The sequence below is a fragment of the Toxorhynchites rutilus genome, chromosome 1 (assembly GCF_029784135.1).
Source record: "Toxorhynchites rutilus septentrionalis strain SRP chromosome 1, ASM2978413v1, whole genome shotgun sequence".
Classification (NCBI taxonomy): domain Eukaryota; kingdom Metazoa; phylum Arthropoda; class Insecta; order Diptera; family Culicidae; genus Toxorhynchites; species Toxorhynchites rutilus.
In genome coordinates, this window is record NC_073744.1 from 22,468,765 (window position 1) to 22,485,541 (window position 16,777).

At 39.9% G+C, this 16,777-nt stretch overlaps 1 protein-coding gene across 6 annotated transcripts in view; it reads left to right on the plus strand.

The window, feature by feature from the left end:
* The window catches only part of LOC129764286 (ABC transporter G family member 20), a 158,596-nt gene that overhangs the window by 132,436 nt on the left and 9,383 nt on the right, over nucleotides 1–16,777 (plus strand). For 3 of the 6 annotated variants that reach the window (XM_055763232.1, XM_055763239.1, XM_055763249.1), the window contains exons 3-4: nucleotides 6,040–6,236; nucleotides 7,171–7,332. In XM_055763232.1, the coding sequence (XP_055619207.1) occupies nucleotides 6,130–6,236; nucleotides 7,171–7,332 (269 nt within the window). In that variant the 5' untranslated portion in view covers nucleotides 6,040–6,129. The remainder of the gene's footprint in view (nucleotides 1–6,039; nucleotides 6,237–7,170; nucleotides 7,333–16,777) is intronic. The other 3 variants (XM_055763212.1, XM_055763222.1, XM_055763258.1) reach the window with 1 other exon arrangement.

The window sequence follows — 16,777 nt, forward strand, 5'->3', positions numbered from 1 at the left end:
TGCTATCAATGACACAACAATGATCATAAAGGGTGTGTCACATCAAATTGCATCACGGAAAAAACGCTGTAGAAATTCGCCCAGTAGACCGATCCTTTTGAAAATTTTAGACAATAAAATAAAAACTATTAAACAACTTTTGGCATTTTCTTTTTATTCATACTTCGAGTCCAAGCCCGTATGCTCGCACCTTCCTCTTTACCCCGTCCATAAGGTTCTGTACAACGTCAGGTTGTAGTTTTTTTTGAACAGAAATCCATTTTCTCTTGAAGTCCGCCTCCGATTCGACAACTTTTGGGTTCTTCCGGAGGGCCTGCTTCATAATCGCCCAATATTTCTCTATTGGGCGAAGCTCCGGCGCGTTGGGCGGGGTCATTTCCTTTGGCACGAAGGTGACCCCGTTGGCTTCGTACCACTCCAACACGTCCTTTGAATAGTGGCACGAAGCAAGATCCGGCCAGAAGATGGTCGGGCCCTCGTGCTGCTTCAATAGTGGTAGTAAGCGCTTCTGTAGGCACTCCTTAAGGTAAACCTGCCCGTTTACCGTGCCGGTCATCACGAAGGGGGCGCTCCGCTTTCCGCAAGAGCAGATCGCTTGCCACACCATGTACTTTTTGGCAAACTTGGATAGTTTCTGCTTGCGAATCTCCTCCGGAACGCTGAATTTGTCCTCTGCGGAGAAGAACAACAGGCCCGGCAGCTGACGAAAGTCCGCTTTGACGTAGGTTTCGTCGTCCATTACCAGGCAATGCGGCTTCGTCAGCATTTCGGTGTACAGCTTCCGGGCTCGCGTCTTCCCCACCATGTTTTGCCTTTCGTCGCGGTTAGGAGCCTTCTGAACCTTGTATGTACGCAGGCCCTCCCGCTGCTTGGTCCGCTGGACGAATGAACTTGACAAATTCAGCTTATTGGCGACATCCCGGACCGAACTTCTCGGATCACGTCTAAACTGCTTAATTACGCGCTTGTGATCTTTTTCACTGACGGAGCATCCATTTTTGCCGTTCTTCACTTTCCGGTCGATGGTTAGGTTCTCGAAGTATCGTTTGGTACTCTGCTGACCGTGGATTGGACGATTCCCAGCATCTTACCGATGTCCCGATGTGACAACTCCGGATTCTCGAAATGAGTGCGCAGGATTAATTCACGACGCTCTTTTTCGTTCGACGACATTTTTCCAAATTTTTGACAGTGAAGCATGGCCAACGTGATCTATACACTCTTATCTGATTATAAGCGAAAGCTGAAGATATAATTCCTAAAAATTAAATTTCTACAGCGTTTTTTCCGTGATGCAATTTGATGTGACACACCCTTTATCAACTGTCTCCGCTGTCTGGTCTAACTGAGAATGCTCTTACGCCCAAATGGCAATGGAATGTTGGTGTCATTCAATAAGGGAAATCTATCACGAGTAAATTTCATTACAGAGCAATTGCATGCCAAACTATCCAGCTATTCCACGACCCTATAATATTTATGACATAGGTCTACGTCTATCTTTCGGATGGAAAAATATATGAATTTTGTATGTTAATACACTGCGTTTCACAACTATAGAACCACTCATTATTTCTGAGTTTCCAGAGATATGTAAGAAGTCGAATGAATTGAAGTATATAGTGTAGGACATAACAACTATCTTCATTTATAAGACTGACCATTTGAACTTTATTGTTGTGTTCAGGCGCGAAACATTCAAAAAACAAAAATTCTAGTGTTCCATAACTATAGAACCAGATGAGGAAACTATCACTCCTTTACAAAATCATCGTCAATTTCACACGAATTACAATAAGTTTCAAATTCGTAGGTCATCTTTAGTTCTCAATCAGTTTAAATAACCCATTCGGAGTGGTTATTTGGCAATCAAAGGGTTATTTGGCAATTAAAGGATTCATTTTGCTTCCGAATACACAAACTATCAAGAAATATCTCCAGCGATATCTAGCGATCAGTTGGCGACGAGAACGTCCAAAATGTCCTTTTTCAAGGCTGAGAATTTAGGTTAAGGTACCGAATTGGTCTTTCCCAAGGCTAGGCAAGGCAAGGCTTTTGTATTAAATACAAAAGTTGAAAACTTCTCCCTCAACACACACACACTTCACGAATTCTAGCATTGTTTCCGGGTTGAAAGTGTTGTTAGAGTGCAGCATGTTTGAAGCCAAATGCGAAGAAGGCATTTTACTGCAGAGAGAGCTGCATTCTTTGATTGAAAACTGAATGTGGAAATTGGTTGCGCATCGGATGCTGTCGCCGCTGCCGCCGCACAGTGGTCCCTGAGAAAATTTAGGCGGCCAAAACTCAGATTTTTGAGCTAAAAACACAATTTTTGGAAGACTAGGGTTTTCGGAGACGCTGAGTTCATTTTTCAACTCGGTTTAAACAAAAAACTACAATAAGAGGTGATGTGAAGGGGAAAAGGGGAAATATTTTTGATTTAATTATGTGTGGTTTTTGAATGAACGATCGAAAATCAATACTAGAGATCAAAATACTATTTAAAATACGTAGTACAAATATTTGGCAACATAATTAGACAGGTATAATTATTAAAAAACATCACAAATAGCTATTCACCAACATGATTAAAGGGTGTGTCACATCAAATTGCATCACGGAAAAAACGCTGTAAAAATTTAATTTTTAGGAATTATATCTTCAGCTTTCGCTTATAATCAGATAAGAGTGTATAGATCACGTTGGCCATGCTTCACTGTCAATTTTTCGTAAATTTGGAAAAATGTCGTCGAACGAAAAAGAGCGTCGTGAATTAATCCTATGCATTCATTTCGAGAATCCGGAGTTGTCACATCGGGACATCGGTAAGATGCTGGGAATCGTCCAATCCACGGTCAGCAGAGTACTAAAACGATACTTCGAGAACCTAACCATCGACCGGAAGGTGAAGAACGGCAAAAATGGATGCTCCGTCAGTGAAAAAGATCACAAGCGCGTAGTTAAGCAGTTTAGACGTGATCCGAGAAGTTCGGTCCGGGATGTCGCCAATAAGCTGAATTTGTCAAGTTCATTCGTCTAGCGGACCAAACAGCGGGAGGGCCTGCGTACATACAAGGTTCAGAAGGCTCCTAACCGCGACGAATGGCAAAACATGGTGGGGAAGACGCGAGCCCGGAAGCTGTACACCGAAATGCTGACGAAGCCGCCTTGCCTGGTAATGGACGACGAAACCTACGTCAAAGCGGACTTTCGACAGCTGCCGGGCCTGTTGTTCTTCTCCGCAGAGGACAAATTCAGCGTTCCGGAGGAGATTCGCAAGCAGAAATTATCCAAGTTTGCCAAAAAGTACATGGTGTGGCAAGCGATCTGCTCTTGCGGAAAGCGGAGCGCCCCCTTCGTGATGACCGGCACGGTAAACGGGCAGGTTTACCGTAAGGAGTGCCTACAGAAGCGCTTACTACCACTATTGAAGCAGCACGAGGGCCCGACCATCTTCTGGCCGGATCTCGCTTCGTGCCACTATTCAAAGGACGTGTTGGAGTGGTACGAAGCCAACGGGGTCACCTTCGTGCCAAAGGAAATGACCCCGCCCAACGCGCCGGAGCTTCGCCCAATAGAGAAATATTGGGCGATTATGAAGCAGGCCCTCCGGAAGAACCCAAAAGTTGTCGAATCGGAGGCGGACTTCAAGAGAAAATGGATTTCTGTTCAAAAAAAACTACAACCTGACGTTGTACAGAACCTTATGGACGGGGTAAAGAGGAAGGTGCGAGCATACGGGCTTGGGCTCGAAGTATGAATAAAAAGAAAATGCCAAAAGTTGTTTAATAGTTTTTATTTTACTGTCTAAAATTTTCAAAAGGATCGGTCTACTGGGCGAATTTCTACAGGGTTTTTTCCGTGATGCAATTTGATGTGACATACCCTTTAGATAGGTATACTTATTTAAAGAAAATATCACGAATAATAAGAATTTGGCAACATAATTTGAGATTCTTATTGAAAAAAGCATCACAAGTTTTGCAAAATAAAATTCGAAAAATACCTGTATGTGCTGCTAGATATCGACTTCGCCTCCTTCTATGTTTTCATCTCCTTCCTCGTCTTCGTCGGCTTCTCCTTCATATTCTTCTTATTCATCTTCGTCCTCAATCTGAATTCCTTCATCTTCCATCTGAATCTGAACATCCTCTTCAGCGGCATCATGAGAAGCTTGAATCTCTTCCTCGATGTTCAGTAAGTTCAGGACTTCTCCGCATACAGCTGGTTTTCTCTTTGTTTCTTCCTCGATGTCGATATGTATGGGTCAGAGTTGATCAATAATCGATTCATTAGATCAGTATTGGTCCTCAATCGGGATGTCTTTAACGTAAAGCTTTCCCGATACCTTCTATAAAATTTATTTGAAGTTTCGGCTGCTTCCTCAAATAGTTGCCCTAGAATATTATCAATTCAATTAATTGGAAAAAGTGTAATTTATTCGAAAAGGGCTAGTTAATTGGCTTTGATATGATATATCGATCATCTGAATCGGTCCAGTAGTTCAAAAGTAATATATTTTCGAAAAAAAAAGTAATTTTTGGAAAGAAAGTGAAAAATGTTTTTTTGGATCATCGGTTAACTTTGGAAAATCATAACTCAAAAACGAAAACAAAATCCTCAGCATCCACGTATACAATCAATAATAACGAGGAAATTTATCGAATTTTCTGCATGTGTAGTGTTTCCAGTTGTACGACCAGTTGATTGTCTTTAATTTGATATGTCGATTATCTGAATCGGTTTAGTAGATCAAAAGTTATAAATTTTTGAAAAAAATCATTTTTGGATAAATGAGGAAAAAGTTGATTTTTCGGACAACCTTAAAATGGAAATGGTCACCCTACTGAAAAAATAAAAAATACGGGTCTAATGTGTTACGATGAAGAACAAAACTACCACTTTTCACGAAAATCTGAGAACCACTATATCGGTTTGACATGGAATGGCTGATTTCCAAAATCAATCGTAAATTTCGACTTCGCGCGATGTTTCTCTAATCTTTTTGTTGAGTGTATGTGTGGAGATTAGTTGTGTATGATTGAATTACACGTACTACTGATTTTATGTATTGTCAAATAGATAACGGTGGTAGAGTAACAAATATGTAATCGCCCCTGGTCGCACTGCGAGCAAACCAAAATATTCGCGATGCATACTGAGTGTGCTACGTGCATTGATAATAAGAAAAAATCTCGTGTATTGTTCTCGCGAGAACATTTTCAACTGCTTCTACGAAAATCGCCCAAACTCATCGGTTTGATTTATAGAGGCTTTCTCAAACTCTAAGACTTTGTCAGTTCGTTCGCATCTAGCCCTGAAATTAAAAAAAAGCCAATTTAGAAAACCAAACTTTACAATCGGCCTTGAGAATGAGAGAAGCTACACTGGCGCTGTTATCTGGTCGCTAGCAGGACTTTTCCCGATCAATCAATTAATTTTCGTGAATTCCATTGCACTTTTTTACGAGTTAAAAGGGTTGTCAAAGTGCAGTTATTTTCAAGCTAAATGTGAAGAAAATATTTTCCCGCTGTGTGAGCTATGTTCTTCGGTGGAAAATTGAAGGGAAAAATCAGTTGCCAGATTTGGCTTCCGGTTACTATTTATTGCTTCAATGAATCACGCACTTGTTATGCAGCGGTTCACGATTCAAAAAAAAGTAAAAGCAAATGGTTATGATTGGAGATTAAGAGGAACAGGATTATTTGTTGGTATCCACAAATTGCTAGAGGCAATTTTGTTTCATTTGTTTCATTTTCACCCTCAAGCCCTTTTTCTTTATATAAATAGTTTTACACGTTTCAAACCGTCAAGAACCGCTAAAAAGTGCAATCGATTTTGCCAAAGAATTCGATCATTGCAATATCGGGAGGGAATATTGTTATTTGAGCCTGCGTAATTGTTGTTATTATTTCATCGATCTTCCCAATTTTGGGGCTGATTACTTTCGATCCTTCATTTGGGGATATCCATTTGAAATCTTACCGCTTACCTAACTTAACAAAAATAAAACTAATATATGCTTTCCACAATCCCCAGTTTATAGTGAAGAATTACCAGAAACTTCGCGTGAGTCCGTTTGGCGTAGACACGTTCCCCCCCCCCCCCCAAAAAAAAACAATACTCAACATGACGATTGCTCAGGATACGGACGATCGCGAACGAGTGTCTTCCGCTGTCAGTGTGGTTTCGATAGGCCACGCACCAACTTCGGATACGGTTCCCGTCGTATCACGGTAAGAAAAGTTGGAGCTCCGAATTTCGGATGTTTTGATCTTTGCACAAAAATTGATATAGTTTTTGCCTTCAGTTTTCACCGCACATATGCAATTAATTCGCAAACACGGCCTTATTCGCATCCCGGGTAGCAGCACCGAACGTGAAAGCAAGGTCGTTCGTATTCTGTTTTTTTTTTTGCTTATCACTTTTCCACTGCGCACGCCCAATAAGAAACCACCGAGCGGTGACCGTTTTATGTTGCATCAGCGGAGAAGATGTGAATCATTATCGCAACCACTCGCCGTCACATCCAGCCAGCCAGTCAGCCAACATAAGGCGAACATCGCAAGAGCCCACGGCTGCCCGCGGAGATTATGAAAGATTGAGGGAGCAAAAGCGGCGAAAAATCAACATCGCATACGAAATCGTACGTACATAAAATGCAACGAACTTTCAAGGACGCCATATTTACACCTGCGATATGTTGGTTGGTTGGCTGATTGAATGTGGTGGACCCCGAGAGCTGTGCAACTATCTGTTCGTGTTTTGCTGCTGCAAACTGGTTTTCGATTGCAAACATCGGCTCTTTTTCCTCGTTGCTGATTTTGGTGAATGTACAACTTTTTCCCATGTTTAACGATTATGGAGCTGTAACAGCTTTTATTGCAAACCGCTGGGCACACACCGACCCGCAACGACGGGTCGGTTCGAAGAATTGGTCGCGCGCACAGTGGGTGTGGGTGTGATACTTAGGACCTTACGGGTCGTGCGAGTCACTGCTTGTTGTTGTTGGGTCTCCATTTACATAAGGTTTCTTTCGTGGTCTGAATGTGAGGATATTTGACACCAATTGTTTATTTTTTTTGTTTTAGTTCTATTACGAAAATAGTGTTGACATGTCACGATTGCACGCACATAATTTTAATTCTGTTCATTTGTTTGTCTTTGCAGCGGTAGCGAGACGAGTGTAGCGACGATCGACGATGGAGGGACGATGTGGGCGAGGCAGCAACATGCCGTATCGGTTCGGCATGCCTTCAAACAGTATGGCTCCAAGAAGAAACCAAACCAAGTTCTATCGAATCTGAACATGACCGTTGCCAAAGGAACAATGTAAGTAGATTAGTTCGAATAATAACGAGAGCCTCATTATTCCATGACGCTCCCAAATCGAGAAAACATCTTATCATAAAGCGGTAGCTCGTTACACGACCTGGGGTTTCCCCGTACACGATTAACCTCCTTGATCTGATAAAAAAAACACTTAACGCTGAGCAGCAATTGTGCACCCGATATCCATCGTTGTTACACGCGCATCAGAATCGGAATTTCCAATGTGTACTCATAGCTCCTGTTCATGTGTTCACCTTTTAAACAAATCGAGTTGCACGTGGTGACAATTACATGTCGACAAGCAGCGATCAGCGGGAACAATGTTCTATTAGATCGTAATCTCTGTATGAATGAGATTGTAAAGTATAATTTCATAAATAACGTTATTGTCGGCAGCGGGGATCGTGTGCGCGAATGGCTTCAAAGAATGGGAATCAGTTTACAGTGTAAATGAGGGCTGTGATTATGGCTTATTTAAGTCCTAAGGGGTCGTCAACATACCACGTGTATAGAAATAGCTCCATTTTAGACAAACAAAGTTGGTTTGAAACTTCATCGAATTTCACGATTCGATCGAAATCGACTTCTGTATTCCTAAATCTGTTCGACTCTGATTCAATCTTTCTATGCAAATGTGGCAACTTTGCCTTGTCGCAAATTCGTGTTCATAAAGCAATTTATTCTCTATCGGATTGACAGACCCAGAAGCAATTTTGAATTGACAAAATTTGAATGAAAACGATTACTAAAGGGTGTGTCACATCAAATTGCATCACGGAAAAAATGCTGTAGAAATTCGCCCAGTAGACCGATCCTTTTGAAAATTTTAGACAGTAAAATAAAAACTATTAAACAACTTTTGGCATTTTCTTTTCATTCATACTTCGAGCCCAAGCCCGTATGCTCGCACCTTCCTCTTTACCCCGTCCATAAAGTTCTGTACAACGTCAGGTTGTAGTTTTTTTTTGAACAGAAATCCATTTTCTCTTGAAGTCCGCCTCCGATTTGACAACTTTTGGGTTCTTCCGGAGGGCCTGCTTCATAATCGCCCAATATTTCTCTATTGGGCGAAGCTCCAGCGCGTTGGGCGGGTTCATTTCCTTTGGCACGAAGGTGACCCCGTTGGCTTCGTACCACTCCAACACGTCCTTTGAATAGTGGCACGAAGCGAGATCCGGCCAGAAGATGGTCGTGCCCTCGTGCTGCTTCAATAGTGGTAGTAAGCGCTTCTGTAGGCACTCCTTAAGGTAAACCTGCCCGTTTACCGTGCCGGTCATCACGAAGGGGGCGCTCCGCTTTCCGCAAGAGCAGATCGCTTGCCACACCATGTACTTTTTGGCAAACTTGGATAATTTCTGCTTGCGAATCTCCTCCGGAACGCTGAATTTGTCCTCTGCGGAGAAGAACAACAGGCCCGGCAGCTGACGAAAGTCCGCTTTGACGTAGGTTTCGTCGTCCATTACCAGGCAATGCGGCTTCGTCAGCATTTCGGTGTACAGCTTCCGGGCTCGCGTCTTCCCCACCATGTTTTGCCTTTCGTCGCGGTTAGGAGCCTTCTGAACCTTGTATGTACACAGGACCTCCCGCTGCTTGGTCCGCTGGACGAATGAACTTGACAAATTCAGCTTGTTGGCGACATCCCGGACCGAACTTCTCAGATCACGTCTAAACTGCTTAACTACGCGCTTGTGATCTTTTTCACTGACGGAGCATCCATTTTTGCCGTTCTTCACCTTCCGGTCGATGGTTAGGTTCTCGAAGTATCGTTTTAGTACTCTGCTGACCGTGGATTGGACGATTCCCAGCATCTTACCGATGTCCCGATGTGACAACTCCGGATTCTCGAAATGAGTGCACAGGATTAATTCACGACGCTCTTTTTCGTTCGACGACATTTTTCCAAATTTACGAAAAATTGACAGTGAAGCATGGCCAACGTGATCTATACACTCTTATCTGATTATAAGCGAAAACTGAAGATATAATTCCTAAAAATTAAATTTCTACAGCGTTTTTTCCGTGATGCAATTTGATGTGACACACCCTTTAGATGTCGTTTTAACTCATAGAAGCTGAGATGTCAACCTTCCTGATTTTTCAGGATTTTCCAGACACATTCCCTGATATTCTGACGAACATTCAACTTTGTCTGGTTTTGCTGAAATGATCCTGATTTCTCCTGATTTTTTCTGATTTTGTACGGTTTACTTCATCGCAATAAAAATTATCTGTCATAAATATACTACCAATGTTTTCCTGGTGGGAAATGATATCTGTCTTATGACATGGCCTACAAAAAAATGCTCTCCGATCCACACTTATATAAAGCTTACTCTTTTTTTTCGTTTATTTTCTATGAATTCCGAAGCGATTCGTTTTATCGGAAGTATATTGTCGACATAAATTAATGCTTGATGTAGGCGTGAATAAAACTAAGATACTCGTTCAGATTAGCATGCCCGAAGGCAGTTAACTTCATTTTTATTCCAGTGAATCAAATTTCCAGACATTCGTTGGAAAGATATTGTCATTGTGCCTCTTTTTCAGTGTATGTCAAAAAGTTGAAGCGTAAACAACATAGTTTTTTGTCACTTCGAATATGTCGAATTTCGTACCAACGAGAGTGTTTTTGCGGGGAGTGTTACTTCATTACTTCAATATGAAGAAAAAAAGCTGCGGAAAGTCATCGCATTTTGGTGGAAGTTTATGGTGACCCTGTTCCAACTGAGCGAACGTGTCAGACGTGTTTTGCACGGTTTAAAAGTGGTAATTTTGACTTGGTAGACGAAGAACGTCCCGTACCGCCAAAAAAGTTTGAAGATGAAGAATTGGAGGCTTCACTCGATCAAGATCCTTCACAAACACAACAAGAACTTGCAGATACACTTGAAGAAGCTCAGCAAACCATATCCGATCGTTTAACAGCAATGGGAATGATCCGAAAGATAGAACATTGGGTGCCGTATGAATTGAGACGTTGACGCGAAACCGGTCAAAACATATTTGGAAACGCTGAAATGGGAGGTCCCAATCCACCCGCCGTATTCTCCAGACATTGCTCCGTCCGATTACTACCTTTTTCGATCGACGCAACATGGCCTGGTAGTCCAGAACTTTTTCAATTTTGATGAAGTCAAAAATTGGATCGATTCGTGGTAAGCCGACAAACCGGCCGATTATTTCCGCATAGGGATTTGTGAATTGCCAGAAAGATGGGAAAAAATTGTGACTAGCGATGGGCACTACTTTGAATATTAAATTTGTAACCAATTTTGCAAAATAAAGCATTAATTTTTGAAAAAAAACGAAGAAACTTACCGGTATGCTATTAAATTGCCTTGGATTTTCACCAAAACTTTGTTCATAATATAAAGTCATCATCAGACAAAATATTCGTTCAAGATTTTCCCTCGTTTGCAGAGAATGTGTTGCTTTTTACGTAGAACACATATTTGATATTCTAAGCTAATTTTCATTTAATGTTTTTGGTTTTAAAGGGGTGTTTATTCCATCCGAAAATCCATGATTATTTTTGCTTCATAGAAAGGAAACACGGAGCTTAATGTCATCTATGTCGAATTGCGTGGCAAGGTTGCCACATTTGCACAACTCGATTGGACTTGAGTTGAGCGGATTACAGACTGCCAAATTGCAATCCGTCCTGGGAATTCTGACTCGATTTGATTTCAGTAGATAGTTGATCAGTAGACAGATCTAGAATTTCTGAGGAATTTACAACTTCGATTTACTCAGGGTGTATTTTGTCGACTAACCAAACTAAAAATGTATGTATGAGGCAATTCTCGCTTCTTTCATTCAACCGAACACATCCAGCAATATGTGGGACGCAGATACGCTAGACAATTTCGTTACAGCTGATGTACCGGGCAATTTCGTAGCTCATAATTTCGTTGTATTCATTCAATCGCGGAGTTTTCAAATCGGTAATCTGAATTTGAAACACAGCCATATTGCTTCCTTTATTTGCGGACTTGCAAAAGTATTTATTGCTCTTTAACGCTTTTGCCGTTCAATCAACTACATCCAGCAACGTGTGACACCGATTACGTGAAATATTATAATGAAACTCATTAACCGTTTGAGTGCGGAGCAAATTTTGTGTGCATATGCCAAAAATGCGGATGAGTTTGGGTATATTTGAAAAAAAAATACTAAAGAACGCAGATAACTTATTAGGTTACAAAATTTGTATTAATAGATAACTTATAAGGTTAAAAAATTTGTACTAATAAAAAAACACACATAAAAAGTGGGGTTTATAAAATATATTAACATTAACTTCCTTATTTGTATGTATATTATTTTTTTAAATAATGAACATATTATATAATATTTTCACAATTTCATTCGCAATTATCGTTAGTTGCACAAAGCACGTGAAGTCCTCTTTTAAAAATGTCCCCGAAAGGTGAAATTCTACGTTAAGAGGTGCCAAGCCAAAAATATTAACATGAAGCAAGAAGAGTGCTATCGCGCTCCCCCTCTTTTGGTATATGACAAGAGGAGCGCTATCGCACTCCCCCGTATTCAAAATGCTGAAGACTTCATTTTTATTGGAACACGCGTGCTGTAATGTCTTGACAATGCATTGAGTTTTAAACTGGCAATATCAAAGGCTGTGTTGGTGTTGCTCATGATAGCGTCTCGCAAGTTAATGTATTATTCATGTTGATTGTGTCATATATGTTGACCATGAATCACACAGCTCATGACATCTTAGAATGACGTTGTCCTGATCGTCTAATCATCAAACGACTCACATAAAAATCCATCGAGCCTACTCTCTTGTTGGTTTCGCGTCCTCTAACCGCATGTTCTCAAATATTCAAAATATCGATATTGAATGTTTATGCAATACCCGTGTGATTCTTGGCATAGGAATCTTAATTAAGTACTAATAAAAATGACGCAAGTAATTTTTCGTTGAGAAGGAGAACGTTAGGTAGGTTAGTGTCATTGATGGAAAAGATGGAGAGCGTCGTATGAACGGTGTTTGTCGACGATGAACTCCAGATTATCGTTTCTTCTTCGAATGACACTTTCTCGCGTCGTTGTGCAGTCACCTACCAAGATTCCAGCAATGCCTTCAATAACATGCGCATTGATTCTACACACGTGCTCTACAGCTGGTATTTTATCAGGATTGATGACAATAGCGTGATTGTCACCTTGCAATCCGAGCATGTCTGATTTGAAGAATTTCATTAATAAATGGTGCCCATTCAATAAGGCTTCCAGCCCGTAAATAAATTCATTCTGTTTGAAAAACGAACGATGGTTAAAATATTAGGATATTATTCGCACAAAAATACTAAAATCGCGATTCAAAATATGGGATGAGGTGAAAATTTTGGGTTATCAGCATGTTTGAAACTGAATTTAAAAAAAATTCAAACAATGAAAATTTTAAAAAAATTGAAACAAAATTAAAAAAAATTTTTTTTCTGTATTTCGGTATTGGACATACCAAAATCGGTATCCCAGCGGTATTATATATAGTTTACGACCTATCCTCATGCCTTCAAAGTTTTTTGTGCATATTTTCAGCCGTTTCGGAGGAGCTCGACCATGAACATCGTGAAACGAGATTTTTATAGCGGCGTGAAGAAGCATACATTCACTTTCACGCTATCGTTATCACGGTATCATGAGCAAAACCGACACAGCCTTTGCTATTGCCAGGCCAAAACGCATGCATTATCATGACATTACAGCAACGGAAAACTCAAACAAAAATTATAAGGGGTTGTATCTAGGACACGACCGCATTCTCAACGTAGAACTATAAAATTATATTACACAAACTCCTTGTTTATCACTTCGGATATTATTTTAAATTGCATCTAAATTTTTGAAACAACTTTTTAGTTACTTAGTTACTTAGTTACATTTACTACTTCAGTGGGAAAAATTTCCATTTGAAATTTGAACATATTAAAACTGCCTGCCGGCCTGGTAAACTGATAGAGAATAATATGCCTCCATAAACACCTTTGCTCCTATATTCCGCTTGAGGTGCGATATTGATTAGGGTGGCCCTATGCTGAACTATTTTTTTAAAATATTTGTTTTGTTTGTGTTTTTTTATAGTCTGGATTTAAAAAAGGCAAACAATTTCAATTCGCCTAAAGCTTGGCGCATTGCCGGCGAGCTGAAGCCATATTTAATGAGCACAATGAGTTATTGAAATTCTTCAAATGGTTCAATGGTTCGTATTGCAAGGTGACAATCAAGCTATTGTCGTCAATCCTGATAAAACACCGGCTGGAAAGCACGTGTGTTGATTCAATGCGCATGTTGTTTCAATACTTTGCTGGAATCATGGTAGGCAACTGCATAGTGACGCGAGAAATTGTGATTCGAAGACGAAACAATAATCTAGAATTCATCATCGATATTCTCGATATACAACTTTGTGGAACATTATATTTCAGTCAGGCCTCTGCATTTCGAGTTTTTTAATAGAAAGATCGATGTTTTTGAATACGTCCTTTTAAGAAATCAGTCGCAATTTAAATTGGTCTGATGATAATGAAAATTGTAATTTTGGGTAGCTGCCACCATATATATCAAGTTTTGAAAAAATCGAACGAGGGTCGCTTCAAAATCGGCTTTGCTCTTTGCGTAGAATTGCTCTATATGAAAAAAAAATAATGTTCGACTGGGCAGCACTCTCAGGAAGCTCAATGCTTTAATTGTTAAATACAAACAAGAATTGACGAAGTTTGAAAAAATTGCAAAATGTGGAGTAGATTTCACATATTTGTAATTAAAGATTTAATGTTCCCGTGGCCGAGCGTCACACCTAACATGCCGGGGGTTCGGGTTCGATTCCTGTTCTAGGCGGGCGAATTTTTCGTCAAGGAAATTTCCTCCGACTTGCACTGTGGTCACGCGTATTCTAGAGCTTGCCACTCAGAATGCCTCCACGTAGACATTTCCGTACTCCCCTACCCCCCTAAAGCTATCCTCGTGGTATACGGACAGCCCTCAAGGGCCTGGCTGGATAGGCATGTAAAAATGGCGCCAGCACTATGGAAAATATTGTACGGGGTATCAGATAATAAATTTTGTGTAGTTTTTTTGAACCTCTGTGTGTTTATTAATAAGAGCGGTGTTTCAAAACATTCTTCGGTCCGTTTTACACAACATTCTCGATAGTTGAGATAAAAATATGAAAAAAAAAAAACTAAGAATGAGCTAGTGCACGAATATTGATCGCTCTTAAACCGATGCTAGAGGAAGCTACTACAACAAATATTTCAAAATTCATTTTCACTACCAGTCCTGAAAATTAATCCAGTTGCCAATCGCTAGCATTTCCTATTCTCCGAATCATCAAAACCATCCAACTATTGAACGCTTGATAATGGTTGATAATCATTGCTCAGTAGCAATGATTGCGGGCACATTACACCCGTCAATAGGCTGCTCTCGCTGCAATCGAGTGAAGTATCGTGATTCGAATTGAACAATCGCTTTACCTGATCTCGACCGATTTTTTTTGCCGACAGTGCATGTGCAACGGTTCAATTTTCGTTCAACACGCGATACGACTGTAACGATTTCATTACATTGTACAGCTTAACTGAACAGCGAACTTGTTTTTGCGGATATTTAATTTCGCTCAGCGAGTAATACTCGCATTGCAATCACAATTACGACAAAGAACCAATTTCGCCGACCATCATTAGTGTTAATATTGTTCGCTATCGAGATAGTTGAATCGAAATCTTTGACTGAGCCTTCTAATCACACTCTCTCAGAAGCCTATAAGCCGACAACCTCGGATTCGCGCAGTGTCTGGTTCTAATTTCCATTCGCGTATATCCGATGGGAAACGACGTATTTTCCGGCTCTCATCTATTCTAATCGCTCACCCGCCGGGGGAACAACAAGTTACATTCATGTGGATTGCAAATTTATGATAAACCCGCCACGTTTCACGACTGGCATCAGTGCTTGGCTTGCCGAGTTACACCACATGCGAGGAATGTTGTTAGAATTTTTTCCCGTTAAAGATGCAACACGAGCCAAATATTTCACCCCGAAAAGCCAATTAATTGACCAACCACCGAACGGCAACAAACGTTCGTTTTCCGTGTTCAACTACAGCTGGAGTTGAGCAAACAAAACGGAACACCTAGTGGCCCCGACATGGAATGCCAATTTGAGCCGCAGTTTGCCGCGTGCAATGAGTGGCGGCAGCAGCGACCTTGGTGGAAGCGCGTGGAAAACAAGCTAAATTATGAGGTCGAATATTACACTCGAACCGGTTTTTTGTCAGTTCGCTCGCAAAAAAAAGCGATGCTTCCATTGTTGTTGGTTGGGAAAACCGTGTTGCTCTCTTCGTACGCACGGCTTAAATGGAGCCACCAGAAGCGTGTTATACGGTGGTTGAAAATACGGGCCTAAAGTTTGCGATAAAGAACGAAACTACCACTTTTTACGAAAATCTGAGAACCACTTTATCGGCTTGGTATGGAATGACTGAATAAAGGTAACTAATATAGCTTATAAACATTCCCCTTCGAACAAAAATACCTTCCACTACGATGAGAATGATGGCCCTAATACGTTTCAAAATTTCCACAGAGTCGCTATGAAACTGTGACACTCAACGTAATGATAAAAGGTCCGAAGAAATTCAATTAAAAAATGTTAATGTTGTTAAAGCAAAAAATAACATGCAAATCCAACACGAAATTAACTTAAAATTGAAAGAACAAAAACGCAAATAGTGTATCGAAGATTCGAACAAGAATCTAATGATCTGGGAAATCTGGAACAAGATATTCTAAATCCGATGAGATTTAAAATATCTATCCAAAAAATCTAGAAAAAAAAACTGAAAAAAGAATTTTTAATTTCACGTTTGTTAATTATTTATTATTATTAATTCTTTTTTGTAATGTAATGTTATTGATATTAATAATAATAACAATAATAATATTTTTTTTTGCTTTTTCTATTTAAATATGCAATTTATAATCGAGTCAAAAGTTTTTTTTCTTTATTTATTTTTTGCATGTATTTTTCGTTTTTTGAAAATAAAAGAGGAATTTGATTTTTGATTCATCCCCTTAAAGTCAGAAAACATCTTTCTCACATAAAAAAAAATAATTTATCCAGATTCTCTCAGGAGGTGATAGACGATCATTTTTAATGAAAAAAATCCTCCTACGCATATGTTCGAATTTCAAAAATGACAGAGTTACTGATTTTTTTTTGTTTCGGACTCTGTTGCTTCATACTGGCTCTACATTAAAAAGTACGCTACGGAAGACGATTCTGATGCTTTCATTTGAAAGATGAGAAAATTTAGTACAGGATATAGTAGTGGAACAACTTAATTAGTGAATATTAATAACATTTTAGAAGTGAAACACTTAAAATTTAATAATTTTTGATGTGTTATTATTAA